Source organism: Solanum dulcamara, chromosome 3 (assembly GCF_947179165.1).
Source record: "Solanum dulcamara chromosome 3, daSolDulc1.2, whole genome shotgun sequence".
Taxonomy (NCBI): Eukaryota; Viridiplantae; Streptophyta; class Magnoliopsida; order Solanales; family Solanaceae; genus Solanum; species Solanum dulcamara.
Genome location: NC_077239.1, coordinates 15,918,360 through 15,938,654, shown reverse-complemented (window position 1 = coordinate 15,938,654; position 20,295 = coordinate 15,918,360). Strand labels below are relative to the sequence as shown.

The 20,295-nt window shown below is 36.7% G+C and overlaps 1 protein-coding gene across 1 annotated transcript; it reads left to right on the top strand.

Annotated features, from left to right (window-relative positions):
* Positions 1 to 16,292: 16,292 nt before the first annotated feature.
* LOC129883482 (uncharacterized) lies at positions 16,293 to 17,420 on the top strand. Its single transcript, XM_055958139.1, has one exon. It carries the CDS (start codon positions 16,293 to 16,295, stop codon positions 17,418 to 17,420), a length of 1,128 nt encoding a protein of 375 aa, XP_055814114.1.
* The last annotated feature ends 2,875 nt before the right edge of the window (positions 17,421 to 20,295 follow it).

The following is a 20,295-nucleotide window of genomic DNA, read 5'->3' as shown; positions in this document are numbered from 1 at the left end:
AGCATAGAGTCATGGGAGGAGTATCGAGCATCAAGGTGGGCGAGAGTATAGTCCATACTCGAACCCCAAGAACTACGCTGCCAATGTAGGTAGGGATGGAACTGTTAAAGTCGGATGCTTCCCATGGGATCGAACCGTTAAAGTAGGATGTTTCCCATTTATTTGTCCTAAAATGATAGGACATGAATAATCGATGGTATCCATGATTAGGGAGGCGTTCATGCCCTGGTAATGTATGGACGGACGTGGCAACAATGTCTAATTATTGTACTATCACCGGTTCATAGGTGATGGTTGTCGGATAAGAGAAACTCCCATTTAGGTCTTGATAGTGCTCCGAGTCAGTTGAGTTGAGTGGCTTATGAGTTAGTCTCGTCTAAACTATTCTTGTTAGACTTAGGACACTTGAGTGAGTTGTCATGTATGTATGAGTTGAGACCCTGAGTTGATGTTGATGTTTCCTTGATGTTTGTTTCATCTAGCCATTTTACATACTCGTACATTCCATATACTGACGCCATTTGGCCTACATCATTTCATGATGCAGAGACAGGTACCAGAGATCATCAACCGGCGCTTCATTGAAGATCCACATACACTCCCGGCTAGTTGGTGAGTCCTCCGAGCTTCCGGAGGATGTTGAGCTTCCTTATATGGTTTTGTTGTTGTTGTTTCCTTCATCTTGATTGTTGGTAGCCATGGGCTTGTCATTGGCACCTCCCAGACTTTGATAGAGTCTTCATAGACTAGAGTGTGGGGAGTTTGGACTGTTATTTTGGGAAGTTCTATTATACTTATTTTGTTGAGTTAAACCTATTTGGCCTTTGGCCCCCATATTGTAAATAGTATGTTATAATTGAGCCTTCCGTTGAGCATATATGACTGAATGATGGAGTGATTGAGCTAGGTTGTTCGTTTGAAGGTCTAAAATGGCTTTCAAGTGTCGGTCACGTCTAGGATATCCTCCCGGGGCATGACATCTAGTTAGTTCTAAAGTCTAAAGAGTTCAAAATTTATACAAATCTAAACAATTTCTAAGTTCAACTTCAAAAATCCTAAAGTTCAACTTTATGAGTTTGAATATCTAACTCTAATTAGCTTAATTAGTTCATAAAGACTACAATTCAACAAGATTTTTAAAGTAAAAAAAATCAAGTTCAAATTCTAAATTCAAGTTCTAAGTTCTAAGTTCAAGTTCTAAATTCAAGTATCCTAAAATTCAAATGTCTAAGTTCTAATTAGTTCTAAAGTCTAAAGTTCAAAATTTATACAAACCAAAATAATTACTAAGTTCAACTTCAAAAATACTAAATTTCACGTTCATGACTTTGAATATTTAACTCTAATTAGCTTAATTAGTTCATAAGGACTACAATTCAACAAGATTTGTAAAGTCAACAAAATTTCAAGTTCAAAGTTCTAAATTCAACTTCTAAATACAAGTATCCTAAAATTCAAGTATCTAAGTTCCAATATTTTTCTAAGTTCAACTTTCAACTTTCAACTTTCAATCTTCTAACTTCAAAGCTTCAACTAATTCTAACTTCAACCTTCAAAAATATTTTAATTCCAATTAAAAGATCTAATTGAAAAACCCCCAAATCTAACTTATACCCTAAAATAAAAATTTTAACTACGTTCACTAATTCACAATCTAATATACAAACAAACTGCAACAAACTAAATGGAATAAACTAATTAACTAACAAATCACAAATTATAAAAATTTAAAACTTTAAAAACGCAAACCTCTTAAATAGGAGGAAACGAGCGCAAGGGTGGAAGGGGTTTGGGTGACGGCACACTGGAGGAGGCGGAGGAACATCGAGGGACAGCGGGTCGGGGTTGGGCGGTGTTGTAGAGAGAAGGGAGAGAGAACAAGAGAGAGTTTAGATAGAGGGAGAAAATAATTTAAAAACCCAATCTAGTCTCGTAGGATATATTAATAAAAGTGGCGGACTGTGTCGCTATGTCCGTCGCTATTTTTAAAAAAGTTGATCAATATTTTGACCGAAAAAGCGATGGATAAAGTGACGCAGTTCGTTGCTCTTTTAAAATAGTTGACCGTGTCTGTTGACTAGAAGCGACAAACTAACTGATGCAGTCCATCACTTCTTATAAAAAAATCATAAATTAAAACTAATTAAAAGCGATAGACGACATTGGTAATAATTATTTTATAAATAATTATTTTTTATTAATAGCGATGGACAACATCGCAAAATATGTAAAATAATTAAATATTAATTACAGTTTTTTTTACATAAAAATCCGCCAAAATAAATGATGGACATAGAATTACTGTCCGTCGCAAAAATTTAAAAAATAAAAATGACAGACAGCGTCGCATTTGATGAGCTGCGTTTTCCATCCTTTTTTCATCCTTTTCTTTCTAGTTTTTTAGTAGTGTACTCACGTAAGACTCACCTAACCAATCAAGATCATCATATGAAACAATCATTACCAACCCAAAATAGCAATTAACCTCACATTAACATCCTAAACCAAAACACACTAATGATCGTCCATATGAACCTAGCATTTCTCATTATCACAGTACAACATCAATGACTAAGAGATAAAAACCTACTATTATAAAATCCGACAGGTTTTCCTAACATCATTTATTGCTATGAACCCAAACTAGTGAATCATACGCAATTTCATAATTTTAAGCAGTACAAACATGAATGTATAAATATACCTGAACAACTTGAAACAATTATAAACACCCATCAACGAATCATCTACCATAGTATAGTCATCAAATCAGTATACACATATACACACTTGTCAGAAAATACAACAAGTCAACAAAATTATGAAAGTCCTGGTCTTGTAGTTGTGTAATCTGTGTATCTAGCAATGAATCACTAACATTTTCTCTATAATTAGATGAATCATTCTCATGCGTACGCATATGCTAAAGGGTCTTAATCTTGCCCAACTAGTCATGACCTATAGGGGACTCTAGGTATCCATATATTGTATCAGTGTGGTACCTTATCTAACCACATACATAACCACATGTCCATAAGTTCACATCGGACTCGAATCACTTATCATCCAAATAATAAATATATTCTTACTATATTTACATATTTCAATATTCTAACCTTTCCAGTTACTTCTCAGGCTAACACAAGTAGTATAGAATAATTACAAGTTCATAATTCATTGTAATGACCTCTAAGGTCATTTTCGTGCTTTTACACGTTCTTACTATTTTAACCCTTTCTGTAGCTATTTTATAACTCTTATGTGATGTTGTGATGGGTGTTACGCTCCCCAAGGTGTTCGGTTGAATTTTGAGGTTGTTTGGCCATTTTTAAGGCTTAAGGCTTAAGGCTTGAAAGAGTTGACTTTAGTTAACATCTGGAAATTTGGGCATAGTATGAAAATTCTGTCAGTTCTATCAGCTTCAAAAGGTCCATTTTAGTCTAGAAGGAAGATTGTTTTGGGTTTTGGAGTCTTCGTTTTGAGTTTGTGTGATTTGTCATTTTAACTTTAAAGTTTTGGCGAAGTTTGACTTGGGTCAATATTTTGATTAAAGGCGCTCGAATGAAAATTCTATCAGCGTGGTTAGCTCTAAAACACCGAGTTTGGTCTAGAACGACCATTAGTTTGATTTTTGAGGTGTTTGAAATGAGTTTTAGGCCATTTGTGCATTATGAATGGTTTCTTTGGAAAATGTTGACTTTGTTCAACAGTTCAACGAAATGACCTTCTTTGGAAAATCCGTCAATTCCGTTAAGTTGGGTAGCATAGTCCATTTGCATTCGCGGGGTTCTGAATGAATTTCGGACCTCCATCAGAGAAAATCCCATTTCTCCAAAGTTCAGCACCAGCTGAAATGCTAGTGCAGAGACTTTTACTCATCGTGTTCGCAACCCAGGGATCCACAATCGTGAAGGTCTGAGACCCTGGGCATTGAGATCATGATGGGTTACCATCGTAATCATGATGCATTTGATGGATCGGACCTCGCAATCATGAGGCCTAGATCACGATCGTGAAAGGCAATTTCACTGAATTTAGTGAAATTTAATGCCCGTTTCTAGCAATTGTTTATTTGAGAGCTCCTTTTTGTGTTTTTCGATAGTTCTTATTCTGGTGAGTTGGTGATTCTTGTGGGAATATTTTGGGACCCTTTCTCATCCTAAAAGCCACGTAAGTTTCGCAGAATTTCGTTGTTTCCTTGCATTTTTTTACTATTCTAGCACTTGAAATTAGTGGGGTTGTTTTGAGCTCTTTCAGCGCTCGGAATGTGCCCATATTTGGGGTACAAGTTCCTTGAGCTATTTGGGACCTTGTGAAGTAGGTTTTTTAATTTCGTGCATGGGTCCTAATGTCGAATTTTGACTCGATTATATTTTTATTTTTAATTATAGTAATATGGGTATTATTTGGCTTTGTTTTGATGTGTTCTTCATAATTTTGTAGACTAGCATCGTTCGGAGGTGGCCCAAAAGGAAAAGCTCAAGTGTAGTGGTTCATGTGCAGTTTTGGCCTTGAGGTAGGTTATGGCTTCCTCTTGTTAGACTTGTCTTAGTTGGAATTGATATATTTTAGTTGGTAACATGGGATTAGGTTGGTGATTTAGGTATTGATATCCTATTGAGCATTTTGGAGTCGATGATTATCATTAGTATCTAGTTTGGGAATTTTGCCATTGGAGCCTTAGTCTAGGTGCTAGATTGGCTAGTTTATATCGCTTAGGATCCTTAGAATTTTCTCCTAGGTGAATTGAACTTAGTATGCCGTTTGTTTGATTTGGTTGGTTTCAGTTGCTACTCATTGTGATCCTGACTTATGCTTATGTCTTGTTTGCTTATGATATTGAAATATTGGGCCTGAGGCCATGCTTTCAGTACAACAGAGTCTCATGTTAGTGATATGGTATCTTTGATGGGATTTTTCCCAGCTTGAGTGATATATGATTTTTGATATGCTACTTCTCTTATTTACCTCACCTGTGCTAAAAACCATCTTAAAAGAAAGAGTAAAAGAAGAGAATAAGTCTATTGGTTGATGAATAAATATGGGGAATTTAAGAAAATACGGTGATATCTTATTTATGGAAATTCATGGTTGATAAGCTCGAGGTATGATTCCGGGCAACCCTTTTATTGATTTGTGGGCTACACTTTTATACTCACCATTGATATGCTTGAGGTGTGAATTTTGGACAGCCCGTTGATACATATTCTGTGTTATTATTTCAATATTGATGAGCTTGAGGGTTTTTCCAGGCGCTCTATGCTAATTTTTGGGGATATTGATCCATATCTACTACTTTATGTTCATGCATTCCTTCGATTTTTTTGTGGATTGAGATTATTAATGTGATTATCTACTTGATTGGACTATTTGACTACTGTATGATTCTTCCCGTACTCTCTTTTTTCGTATTTATAGTTTGTGCTCCTCTCTTATTATTATTAGTATCATCATGTTGCTTATTATATAGTTATTCTTTCTGAGCAAGGTCGGCCTATGATGCCTACTCAGTACCTCGTATTTTGGTATTCATACTGCACTTCTGCATCTTTTGATGCAGCTCCAAGGTCAAGCCACCACCAGCGCGCGCCTGATCATCCATAGCGGTGCCAGATCCAAATTGTGGTGAGCTCCCGACATTCAGAGACTTGTTACTTTTCTTCTTTTGTTCTGGATATTATTTTTTATTTTAGGATAGTCAGTTTTGTGTTATATATACATATTGTCATCTTTTATACTTAGTAGCTCTTGTATAGGTTACACCAGGTCTGGGGTTTGGTCTAGTTTCAATCTGTCATATTTGGTCACTTTTAGGCCTTTTTGTATCGTATTTATATATCTATACATTGGCCGATTTCTTTTGTTATATTATTCTTGTTTTCTCATTCTTATGTTATTTTTTATTTATTTAAAATATGGTTTGACTTCTATTTGATTGGGTTTGGCTTGCCTACTCGGAGGTTATAGTAGGCACCATCATGACCCAGATTTAGGCTGTGACGGAGTGATATCAGAGCTTAGGTTCATTGGTCTCACCATTACAAGAGCAAATGTCTAGCAGAGTTTTGTAGATCAGTACGATAACGTCTGTATCCAATCTTCGGGAGGCTATAAGGCATTGTTAGGAATTAAGTTACTATTCTTGTTTTTTATCATGCACTAATGATGATGAACCCCTCTAAATCCTAATTGTTTCACTCTTTCTCAGATCACTAGGATGAGATCTACTCGGGGTGGACAAGGACCCCCTGCACCTTCAAATAGAGCCCCAACTCGGGGTAAAGGTCAAGGTCGACACAGAGGCTGGGATAGAGCTCAGGTCGCAACACTAGTGCTGGAGCCAAATATTGAGGTTGAGAAGTTCGATCATTAGCTAGCGGAGGAGGATCCCGCCCAGCCCCCACCCGGATTCATGGACACACTAGTGTTACAGGATAATTTGGCCTAGATCCTCAGCTTCATGGATGGTATATCCTAAGCAGGGACCCTACCTAGCACATCAACTGGACCTCAGGTCTGATATAAGGAACAAACTTTAGGCCAGGCCAAGGTATAGTATGATTAGAACCCAGTACTACAGCCTACCACTACAGCTCCTCATTTAGTGATTTAGCCTATTCCTATGGTTTTTCAGCACATGGAAACTAGGTCGCTTATAACCGCAGAGAAGCAAAAGATATTGTGGAGGTTTATCAGATTGGCCCCTCCCAGGTTCTCAGATATCGCAAGCGAGGATGCCCATGAGTTTTTGGTTAGTTGCAATGAGAGGTTGCATAACTTCGGATTGGTGGATTCCCATGGGGTTGACTACATTGTGTTTCAGCTGGATGGACCAGCGAAGTAATGGTGGAGATCTTATCTTAGTTGTAGACCTGTGGGATCATCACTGATGTAATGGACTCATTCTCTAAGGATTTATTGGAGAAGTATGTATGCCACAGTTTGAGAGAGAGGGTGAGAGATGAGTTTATAATGCTGGAACAGAGATTGATGATGGTCACAGAGTATGAGTCTTGGTTCCATGAGCTATCCAGACATCTTACCATGATTATACCGATAAAGGAGGAGTGGGTGTGCCAATTCGTGAGAGAGTTGTCTATTCTTTTGAGTTGGCTACAAAGCAGATGGTTGTATCAAGCTGTTTATTCTTTCAGATAGTAGATCATGCCCATACTATTGAGGCTATACATCGTGAGGCCTATGGAGGTGGCGACAAGCGGCCTCACTGCCAGGGAAGTTTTAGTGGACGTCAGTCATATGGTAGGGTTTTTTTTGGCAGAGGCCATCCATAGCAGTATCTACCTAGTAGATCTGTTTGGGCAACCTTATATCTTACCAACAATGGATCAGTAGGTGCTGGCAGTTAGAGAGGCTAGACTTCGAGTCAGTCTTCTAAAGGTTAGATTTCAGGGTATTTTGGCTATTGTGGCCATTTAGGTTCAACTAAGACATAACAGGAAGGTTCATTCAGGGAGTTATGCTATGACTGTGGTGTGATAGGTCACTTTATCAAGGAGTGTCCTACTATTAGCCATTGCAGACACCAGAGTCAGAAGGGTCTATAGGGTCAGTAAGTTTAAGCCTCCAAGGCCCCAAATCAACTGCCCAGAGAGAGTGTAGAGGGTGGCAAAGGTGATTCTCAGGTTACTAAGGGTGGTTCCCAGGCATGCCAGACAGGTGGTAGAGGTGGAAACAGTCATATATATGCCTTATCGGATAGGCTAGAGGCAGATACATCGGATGCCATCATTATAGGTATGATCTCCGTCTCTTATCAATCTGTCTATGCTTTATTTGATTCGGGGTCCACTACTCGTATGTGTCTGCTCATTATGTTACTTGATGGTGTGTTTTATGTGAGACATTGCCTATTCCTATATGTGTAGCTACCCTCATATGTGATTCCTTAGTTGTAGATCGAGTGTATTGATCCTGTGTGGTAACTATCTTAGAGTATTATACTAGAGCGGATTTGATTGTGTTAGATATGGTAGACTTTGACTTGATTCTAGGAATGGATTGGTTGTCTACTCATCATGTTATTTTGGATTGCTTCTCAAAGACCGTTACCATGTGTATGCCCGGTATTCCTCTAGTCGTGTGGGTAGGTGTAGTTAGTCATGTATTGTGTGGTGTTATATCCTTCTTTAGGGTTCAACGGTTAGTATGCAAGTGATGTCTAGCTTATCTTGATTATGTTCGTGACACTAGTGTTGACACTCCTTCTATTGATTCAGTTTGGGTGGTCGAAGAGTTCCTGATGTATTTCCCACTGATCTACCTAGCTTTCTCATGAGCATGATATTGATTTTGGCATTGAAGTTAAGATGGGTATACAACCAGTCTCTATTTTACCATATCAGATGGCTCCAATTGAGTTGAGGGAGCTTTAGGTACAACTTCAGGATGTCTTGAGTAAAAGGTTTATCAAGCCTAGTGTGTCTCGTGGGGTGCTCCAGTCCTATTCATGAAAAATAAGGATGGTACCTTGCGTATGTGTATTTATTAGAGATAACTGAATAAGTTGACCATCAAGAATAGGTCACTAGTTAAGGATTAGGGAGTCAGATATCCCTAAGACTACTTTAGGACTTGATACAACCACTGTGAGTTCTTAGTCATGTCTTTTTGGTGGACTAATGCTCCCGCAGTATTCATGGATTTGATAAAATATGAGCTCAGGTCCTACTTGGACTCCTTTGTCATTATATTCATTGATGACATTCTAGTCTACTCTGAGAGCAGAGAGCAACATGAGAAGCACCTAAGGATAGTACTTCAGACCTTGCGGGATCAGCTGTTATATACCAAATTCTCTACGTGTGAATTTTCGCTTGAGTCTATGGCATTCCTAGGGCACGTAGTGTCCAAGGATTGGATTATGGTAGATTCGGTAAGGATAGCAGTAGTTCGTGATTGGTCTAGGCCCACTTCTCCTACCGAGCTTTATAGTTTCATAGGGTTAGAAGGGTATTATAGATAGTTTATGGAGGGGTTCTCTTCTATTGCAGCGCCTTTGACTAGATTGACTCAGAAGATTATTTCTTTTCAGTGGTCTGGCAAGTGTGAGGCGAGCTTCCTGAAGCTTAAAGCCTTGTTGACTTCAGCTTTGATTCTTACTCTTCCTATCGAGGACCAGGGATTTAAAGTGTCTTATGATGCTTCAGGTGTTGGCTTGGGTTGCATTCTAATATAGAAGGCTAGACTTATTGCATATGCTTCCAGGCAGCTGAAGGTGCATGAGTGGAACTACTCCACACATGATTTAGAGTTGGCAGCGGTAGTCTTCGCATTGAAGATTTAAAGGCATTACTTGTATGGAGCCCATTGTGAGATCTATACTGACCCCGTAGTCTTCAGTATATATTTAGCAAGAAAGACCTTAATTTGAGACAACGCAGGTGGCTGGAGTTACTGAAGGACTATGACGTCACTATTCTCTATCATCCGAGCAAGGCAAATATAGTAGCAGATGCTTTGACCTAGAAATTGGTGAGTATGGGGAGTTTGGTAGTCTTATCAGTTGAGGAGCGTCCTTTAGCTTTGGATATTTAGACCTTAGCTAACCGGATGGTTTGTCTTGATATTTCTCAGTTGGGCAGGGTACTTGTTTATGTAGAGGCTAGGTTTTCCTTGATGAAACAGATTCGGGTACAATAGTTTGAGGATCCACAACTGAGGATGATTCATTATAAGGTACTTTATGGAGAGGTTAGGAAGAGACCTTAGATCCGGAGGGCATTTTGAATATTGGAGGTCTGTATCTGTGTTCCTATAATTAGAAATATACTTAGGTTCATCCATAAGGAGGCCCATTGTTCCAGATATTCCATTCATCCTAGTGCGGTGAAGATGTATCGTGACATACGACAATATTACTGGTGGTGTGGGATGAAGCGGGATATTGCAGCTTTTATGGCTAGGTGCTTAAACTGTTAGTAGGTTAAATTCGAGCATCAGAGGACAAGTGGTTTGACCCAGCGACTGCCTATTCCATAGTGGAAGTGGGAGAAGATAGCTATGGACTTTTTAGTGGGTTTACCATATACCTGCCGAGGTTTTGATTCTATTTGGGTCATCATAGATCGATTGACCAATTCTGCTCACTTCTTACCAGTCTAGATTGCTTATCCTTTATAGAGGTTGGCTCAGATTTACATCCGAGAGGTAGTCCAATTGAATGGGGTGCCAATATCTATTATTTCAGATTATGGTACTCAGTTCACTTTGCATTTCTAGGGGTCTATATAGAGAGAGTTGGGTACCTGAATCGAGCTCAGCACAACTTTCCATGCCCAGACCGATAGTCAGATAGGACCATTCAGGTCTTGGAGGACATGCTACGGGCCTGTGTTATTAATTTTGGAGGTCAATGGGATCAGTCGTTGGCTTTGGCAGAGTTCTCATATAATAATTCTTACTATTCGAACATCAAGATGGCACATTTTGAGGCATTGTATGGTAGGAGATGTTGTTCCCAGTGAGCTAATTTGATGCTTTTAAGGTTAGGCCTTGGGGCACTAGTTTACTGCGTGATTCAATGAACAGAGTTTGTATGATCCAAGAAAGACTCCAAATAACCCAAAGTAGGTAGAAAAGTTATCTTGATCGAAGGGTTCGACCCTTGGAGTTTATGGTTGGAGACCGAGTATTCCTGCGAGTGTCACCCATGAAGGGCGTTATGAGATTCGGGAGGAGGGATAAGCTTAGTCCCAGGTTCATCAGCCCTTTGGAGTTCTTGGGATGGGTAGGGGAGATAACTTATGAGTTGTCCTTTCCCCAGCACTATCAGGTGTTTACCCTTTATCCCATGTTTCTATGCTGCGATGGTACGTCCCAAATGAGTCTCACATGCTTTTATGGGATTTAGTTCAGTTTGATGACTCCTTAGTCTTTGAGGAGGAGCCTATGGCTATTTTGGACAAACAGGTTAGGAAGTTGAGGTCTAAGAAGATTCCATCTATGAAAGTCTAATAGAGGCATCATTTGGTCAAGGAGGCTACTTGGCAGACCGAGCAGGACATGCAGACTCGATATCCTCACCTTTTCGAGCTAGTAGGTACCTTTCTTCCTTGACTTTTGAGGATAAAAATCCTTTTAGTAGTGGATGTTATAATGACCTCCAAGATCATTTTCATGCTTTTACATGTTCTTACCATTTTACCCCTTTCTGAAGCTTCTTTATAGGTCCTATGTGATATTGGGATGGGTAGCACGCTCCCTAAGGTATTCAGTTGATTTTGAGGTGGTTTGGCTATTTTTTAGGCTTAAGGCTTGAAACAGTTGACTTTAGTCAACATCCTGAGATTCGGGTGTCTTATGAAAATTCTAACGGTTACATCAGCTTCGAAAGGTCCATTTTGGTCTAAAAGGAAGATTGGTTTGCATTTTGGAGTCTTCGTTTTGAGTTTTTATGATTTTTCATTTCAACTATAAAGTTTTGGCTAAGTTTGACTTCGATCAATATTTTGAGTAAATGCACTCAGATGAAAATTTTGTCAGAGCAGTTAACTCTAAAACATCGAGTTTGGTCTAGGATGATCTTTAGTTTGGTTCCTAAGGTGCTCGAGACGATTTTTAGGTCGTTTGTGCATTTTGAATGCTTTCTTTGAAAAGTGTTGACTTTGGTCAATATTTCAATGAAACGACCTCCGTTGGAAAATTCATCAATTTCGTGAAGTCCAAAATGTCATTTTTGGTTGGGTAGCGTAGTCTGTTTGCATTTGTGGGGTTTCGAATGAATTTCAAACCCCTATTGAAGAAAATCCCATTTCTCCAAAGTTCTGGTGCAAGGACTTTTACTCATCGTATTCATGACCTAGGAGTCAGCGATCGTGAAGGTCTGAGACCCTTGGCATCGCGATCACATCATTGACCATCATGATCGTGATGTATTAGATGGCTCAGACCTCGCGATCGTGAGGCCAAGATCGCGATCGCGAAAGGCAATTTCACTGAATTTAGTGAAATTAATGCCCATTTCCACCAGTTAAATCTCATTTTGAGACTTGGAAAATTTTCAATTTTGATAGCTCCTCTTGGTCTTTCTCGATGATTCGTATTCTGGTAAGTTGGAGATTCTGCTAAGGATGTTCTTGGACCCTTTCTCATCCTAAAATCCTCGTAAGTTTTGCACAATTTCGTTGTTTCCTTGCATTTTTTACTATTCCAGGGTTTGAAATTAGTGGGGCTATTTTGAGCTCTTCCGGTGCTCATGTCCATTTTTGGGGCACAAGTTCCTTGAGCTATTTGGGACCTTGTGACGAGTTGATCTTTTGATTTTGTGTACGGATCCCAATGTTAAATTTTGACCCAATTTTAGTTCTATTTTTAATTATACTAATATGGGTATTGTTGGCTTTATTTTTATGTGTTCTTTGATAATTTGATAAAGTGGCATCATTGGAGAATGCCCAGAAGGGAAAAGCTCACGTTTAGAGGTTCGTGTGTGGTTTAGGCCTTGAGGTAAGTTATGGTATCCTCTTGTTGGAATTGATATATTTTGGGTGGTAATGTGTGATTAGTTTGGTAATTTAGGTGTTGATATCCTATTGAGAATTTTGGAGTCGATGCTTATCGTTAGTATCTAGTTTGGGAATTTAGCCATTGGTGCCTTAGTTTAAGTTCTAGCTTGGGTTGTTTACATCACTTAGGATCCTTAGAATTCACTCCTAAGTGAATTGAACTTAGTATGCCTCTTGTTCGACTTGTTTGGTTTTGGTTGGCCACTTGTTGTGATCCTGGCTTATGCTTATGTCTTGTTTGATTATGATATTAAAATATTGGGCTCGAGGCCATGCTTTCGGTACACTGGAGTTTTTAGATTCGCGATATGGTGTCTTTGATGGGATTTTCCCCGGCTTGAGTGATATAAGATTTTTGACATGCTACTTCTCTTATTTGCCCCGCTAGTGCTAAAAACCTTATTAAAAGAAAAGGTAAAAGAAGATAATAAGGCTTTTGATTGATGAATAAATATGGGTAATTTAAGGAAATACGGTGATATCTTATTTATGGCAATTCATGGTTGATAAGCTCGAGGTATAATTTCGGGCGGACCTTTCATTTATTTTTGGGCTACACTTTTATACTCACTGTTAGAGCGGCCCATTGATACATATTTTGGGTTATTACTTCGATATTGATGAGGTCGAGGATTGTACCGTGCGCTCTATGCTACTTTTGGGGGATATTGATCCATATCTACTACTTTATGCTCTTCATTCCTACGATATTTTGTGGATTGAGATTATTAATGTGATTACCTTCTTGGTTGGACTTACTTAACTACCGTATGATTCTTCTTATACCCTCTTTCCCCGTATTTGTAGTTTATGATCCTCTCTTATTATTATTAGTATCATTCTGCTTATTATATAATTTTTTCTTTCTAATCCCGGTCAGCCTATGATACCTATGGAGTTTCATAGTGTATTTCTGCATCTTTTGATGCAGCTCTTAGTTTGAGCCACCCCCAGCGCACGCCTGATCATCCATAGTAGTGCCAAATCCGGATTTTGGTGAGATCCCGGTGTTTAGAAACTTGCTACTTTCCTTTTTTTGTTCTAGCTGTTATTTTGTATTTTGGGATAGTCAATTTTGTATTGTACATACATATTGTCAACTTTTGTATTAAGTAGCTCCAGTATAGGTGACACCAGGTCTGGTGTTTGGTTTAGTGTCAGTCCGTCATATTCGGTAACTTTCGGGTCTTTTTGTATATTTTGTATTGTATTTACATATCTATACTTTATCCCAATTTCTTTTGTTATATTCGTCTTATTTCAGCCTTCTTATGTTATTTCTTATTTAAAATGTGGTTTGACTTTCATTTGATTGGGTTTGGCTTGCCTAGTTAGGGGCTATAGTAGGCGCTATCATGACCCAAATTTGGGTTGTGACATTCATAATATCATGAGAGTAGATAGTTCAATAGTTTACGTGCTTATTAATAAAAGCAATATTTAATTCTATTATAAAAAATACCAATTATGTCCAAAGATCAATTAACCTGCAATAGAACTCACATTAAATACCAGAAACTAAGCAAAACTTCAAGTAAACTGTAACCTACCTCATGGAACTCTCTCAAATTCTGACTAAATAATTATTGTCAGGCTAACTACTTTCTTACTTGTCTTATTGTAACACCGTGTGATTTTTCCTAGCGAAGATTAGCTGAAATAAGAGGAAAAGTGAGAAAATGAGCTGCAAAGGACCAAGGACGCCAACCTGGAAAGAATTTTTGCTGTGTGAATTTTTTCTTATTTTGGTTCAAATATCACCATCGAAATTCTTCAAAAAAAAATGAATCATGAGGGAATCAGTCCGCATTTTTTTTCTTTTTCAATTTTAACGAGGGATGTTTCAGTTTTTCTCCACCTTTTCCAAACTTAAGCCAACCTATTTTGGCACTAAAATATGTCCCTTATTAGTACACTAGGGGTATTTTCTCTCATTTAGAACTTAAAACAATTGAGAGCGAGGATTGGAAAGGAGAAAAGGTCTAGTTCAAACGTTCAACCTCCATTCTTCAAGTTGATTGTTCTTTTATTTTTCAGGTATGTAAGGCTACCCATAACGTGGATTGAGCTCATCCACATTCCCTACATCTTCATTGATTTGAGTTGAGTTAAGTTTTGAGGTTCCATGGATTGAGTTCTTGAATTATTTATGATTCCTATTGAGTTTTGTATATAAATTTCATTGTGTTCTTGTATATGTTACAATATTCCTTGAAGAGTTTTTTGAGTTGAGTTTCGTTGAGAGTGTGGATTCGTGTTTGCATTCACATGAACCTTAGTTGAGATTTTATTTATTTATTATGCATTGATGGGGTTTTTAAAAAAAGATTTGTGAACGTATTAATTATTATAACAAAGCAAATATTGTAGCAGAAGTGGCAGAACCAATTCAGGTGGAGAATCAATTGGCAGTCAGTAACAAGGAGAAAATAAACATTGATGCAGAAGATATGGATGAGACAGTCAACAACAATGTGGCAAGAGAAGGCAACCTATCTCCAAAACAGATAGAGAAACTAAAGAAGATGCATGGGAAACAAAGAAAGAAAGGAGCAGTAGAAAGGCATCCTCAAGCAATTGCAAGACAAACAAGAAGTATAGTGTTCAAATCCACCAAGTCACAATGAATGCACTCATGTGGAATATTAGATCAGTGAATACCCAAAAGGCTTTCATTAGACTAATAACATTACATAAGAGGCATAATTTCTACTTAATTGGGCTCATGGAACCATTTTAAGACATAATAAAGATGGAGGAGTATCAAAAGAAGTTGGGAATGCAACATGTTGTGACTAACTCTAATGGTAAAATATGGGCTTTCATGGAGGCAGAGGTAGAGTATGCAGTAATGGTGAATGAAGGGCAACAAATTACATTGAAGATTACAAATCTAAATCAAGATGTTGAGGTAATGGTTACCTTAGTATATGTTAAATTTACAATGAAAGAAAGGTTACAATTATGGGAATCCCTAGGACACATAGTTGGTACAAGTCAAATACCTTGGATGGTGGGTGGAGATTTCAACACCATCATTGATGAAGAGGAAAAACTAGGGGATCTACCAGTAGTAGCTGAGGAGATACAAGATTTCAAACATTGTATCAATGTATGTAATTTGGAGGATTAAGGTTTTAAAGGGAGAAAATACACTTGGTGGAATGGAAGAACGAAAAAGGACTGCATATTCAAAAGGCTTGATAGAATTTTATGCAATAATGAAATGAGTAGTATGTTTCCTTTAATGAAGGTTGAGCATCTAATTAGAAGCATATCAGACCACTTCCCCTTTTAATAAAATTTAGTACTACAGATAAGAATGTAGTCAAATCTTTCAAGTTTCTAAATTTTTGGTTAAGGGAGGAGTCTTTTAAAGAGGTAGTGGCACAACATTGGAAGGCAGACTCTGAAGGCAATCCATTCATCTTATTTCAGCATAAATTAAGGAAGGTTAAAAAGGCACTAACACAATGGAGGAAAGAAAAGTTTTGGTAATATTTTCTAGGAAATTGCTACCCTGAAAGATATCATCAAGGTACGAGAGTCCCAATTTGAGAATGATTCATCAAAAGAAAATAGAAGAAGTTTACAGAAAGCCCAAGAAGAATTATATTTGCAGCTTCAGAGAGAGGAAGAATTTTGGAAGTAGAAAGTAAGTTTTAAATGATTCAAAGATGGTGAAAGAAATATAAAATTCTTCCATACTATAGTTAAAGAAAGAAGAAGTAGACTCAGGATTAAATGAACTCAGAATGAGGAAAGAGAATGGATGGACAAGAGGATCAGATAGCAGATGCAGCAGTGGACTTTTTTAAGAACCAGTTTAAAGAAGGAGATGAAGCTGATAGCTATGAGATTCTGAATGAGATACTAGTAATGAATAATGATGATCAAAAAGAAGAAATCCAAAAATGCCCCAGCAAGGAAGAGTTAAAAACAGCAGTAATGAGACTTAATAGACATAGTGCTGAAGGTCCAGATGGAATGACGGGAGCCTTTTATCAAGACACATGGTATATTGCAGGAGATGACATTTGCAATATGATAAAATCTTTCTTTTGTGGGGCTGAACTATCCAAATTCGTAACCCACACAAACTTGGTTCTCTTACCAAAGAAATTGGTGGTGAATACCTTTTTGGACATGAGGACCATTTCATTGAGTAATTTTGTGAACAAGATCTTCTCAAGAATTATTCATGAAAGAATAGAGGTAGTTCTCCCATATATTATATCACCAGAGCATGTAGGATTTGTACAAAGAAGAAGTATAGCAGAAAATGTGTTATTGGTGCAGGAAATAATTACAAAAATAAGGAAAAGAGGAAAGCCTCCTAACCTGGTCATAAAATTAGATATGAGGAAGGCATATGATAGGTTGGAATGGATATATCTTGCAAAAGTGTTAAGAAGAATGGGATTTGGAGAAAGGTTAATTGACATGGTGTTTAGATTGGTTGGAAATAACTGGTATTCTATTTTGTCGAATGGTCAACCTAAAGGTTTTTTCCAATCGTCTAGAGGGATGAAGCAAGAGGATCCTCTGTCATCAACCCTCTTCATTATAGCTGCTGAAGTGATATCCAGATCTCTGAATTCATTGATGAAAAAGAAGGAGTTTAAACCTTTTGGAATGCCAAGAGGAAGCCCAAAATTAAACCATATGGCATTTGCGGATGACGTGATAATACTATGTAAATATGAAATTCAAACATTGCAGATAGTGAGAAGGGTGCTGGAAGGAAATGACAAATTATCGAGACAAAAAATTAATAAAGAGAAGAGTTCTATATATCTTCACCAAAATGTATCACAGGGGAGATATAGTAGTAGCAGAAGTAGCAATAGGTATTCTGAGGAAGGACTTTACTTTCACCTACCTAGGATGTCCTAATTTTTACAAGAGGAAGCAAAAATCTTATTATCAACAGACGATAAATAGAATCAGTGCCAAACTACAAACATGGAAAGGTAAATCATTATTCTATGGTGGAAGAGCAGTGTTAATTAAGCATGTTTTACACAATATCCCTGTACATTGTCTATCAGTAATGAATCCCCCAAGTAATATAATGAATATTATTCAAAAAATGATGGCTCAATTCATTTGGAGTAGTCACATAGGGGAAAAAGGAAGACACTGGACAGGATGGAACAATCTTTGTCTATCAGAAGTTGAACGAGGTATAGGGTTTAGACTATTACAGAATTTATTGATACCTCTATTTTGCAAACTATGGTGGAAATTCAGAACACTATCATCAGTATGGAGACAATTCATGCAAAATAAATACTGTAAAAAAGTTAATAAGAATGTGGTGGTATGAAAAATAGGATATTGTGAATCCAAAGTATGGAAAAAGATGTTACAAGACAAGGATCTTATAGAGCATCAAATATGCTGGGAATCTAAGAATGGGTCTGCTCATTTGTGGCATGATAACTGGACTGGTTTGGGGGATCTTTACTCTATCATTGAAACAAACAATGAATGGGGTTACAAATATCTGCAATTAAAGGATATAACAATAGAAGGGGAGTGGAATGGGAAGAAATGAAGGAAATATTTCCGAGTGAAACTATAGAATTCATAGAAGTAAAAATAAGAGTACCTAAAGGAAGGAAAGGCAATGATCAACCAAAGTGGAAGTTAGAAGTTGATGGGAAATTTTCAGTTAAGTCTGCATGGTCATATATTAGGCACAAAGAGCAATTTAATAAAATATTGAAGGAGATTCGGGTGAACGGTTTCCTTTTTAAATGGTTTTTCTGATGTGGAGATTCTGAAAATTCAAAATTTATGTGGATGATAGAATTAGAAGATGGGGAATACAAGGGTCTTCAAGGAGTTGGTGTTGTACCAAATCGGAGCAAGAGACAATGGACCATGTGTTTCTGCAATCAGATTTTGCTAACAAGATTTGGTCCTATTTCTCTTCTTTTGCAGGTATAAATATTCAAAATCTAAATCTAAGGGTTTGTTTGGAAAGCCACCTTCTAATTGGAATTTGTGTAATTACTAGGCTTACTAGCCTAGCAATTACACAGTCTAGTAATTATGATGACTTGTTTGTTTGACACAGTGTAATTCCAGTATAATTATAATTGTTCTGTTTGGTTGCACAAGTGTAATTATAAGGTTATATTAAATTTAAAAAATAAAAGTTAATTTTCTAAATTTAAAATTTATATTAGATAAATAAGGATCTTTATAAATGATATTAAATTAAATATTAATTAATAAATATATGTTCTTAAATAAAATTATAAAAAATAATTCAATTATATTTTTAAAATTAGTATATTTTAAATAATTTAATCAAATAAACTAAAAGTATAAGATTTTTATGAACATCATAAAATGTATGTTTGACAAAAATGTTAATATTATAAATATAATGTCATAAAATTATTAAAATATTTGACAAAAAAAATAATCTATCAAGTTTAATTAAAAATAAATATTTTGCAATGTGAAGTATCAAGTCAATAATAAATAAATAAATAATATAAAAAAATTTACTTTATGAAAAAGTAAAGGTTGAGAATAAGAATGAAATGAAATATAAATAAAAAAAATAAAAATATATATATTTAGAAAATATTAGAATAATAAAAATATTTTTTAAAAAAATAGTAGAAATAAAAACTAAATTAAAATAAAAAAAATATACATATAAATAAAAGAATTTTGAAAAGTTTCATGTAATTATATGATGTAATTACACCAATTTCTTACCTACCCTTAGGAATTGAAGAGTAATACTCCTTCAATTACACTAATTCCTCTCTTATTAAGTAATTACTTGGTCTACCAAACATGTCAGTGTAACTACACCCAATTACACCAAATTCCAATTACATTGTGGCTTTCCAAACATGCTCTAAGGGAAAGCATCTTGAAATGGTGGAAAATTGATGTGAGCCAAGAAATGAAGGCATATTTTAAAGATATCCCAAGCATTATGATATGGAAACTGTGGAGAAGAAGGAATCATAGAAAGCATGAAGATCATGGTACCACTTAGCAAAGGAGTGTGCATAACATTACTGGAAATATCCTAAGGTTACTACAAGACAGAAAACCTGTCACGCCCCGAGATGGTACCCTTGGCGTGGCCGGCACTCAGAAACCATCTCTATCCTCTGAGAGAACCACTTGGTCTCATTACTCATTCGTTCATCAGTGGAAGACTTAAGTGAAAATAAGAATACTTATGTGGGCTCACAATCATCAACATCAACGGAAAGAAAATAACTCTTAGAATAAGTAGTTTCAAAGGAGAACTACTCCAATTACATCATCAAACTCTGCCTACAAAGCATCTAACACTATTAGACGGTGCCAATGACATGTCCATGACTACCTTAAAAGGAACATAATACTCAACAATAATAAAAGGATAAAGAGTTCCTCTGAATACAAGAAGGACTCACCAAATAGCTGGAAAGTAAAGATCTTCAACGATGCACCTGTTGAGGATCTCTAACACTTGTATTTGCATCATAAAATAATGCAGGTCAAATTACGTCAGTACATGGAATATACGAGTACGTAAAATGGCAGGAAAGTAAGGACATATATCAAGAAACTCCTCTAAGGAAGACTCAACTCAGAACTCAATATCATCTCAACATCAATAGATAATACAAGTTTAAAAATAATAATAAGCAATGCTTACTTAGTTGGGAGTTTCTCTAACCGGCAACCATCACTTATGAGCTAGTGATGATACAACGAAGCGATGTTATTGCCACATCTATCCAAT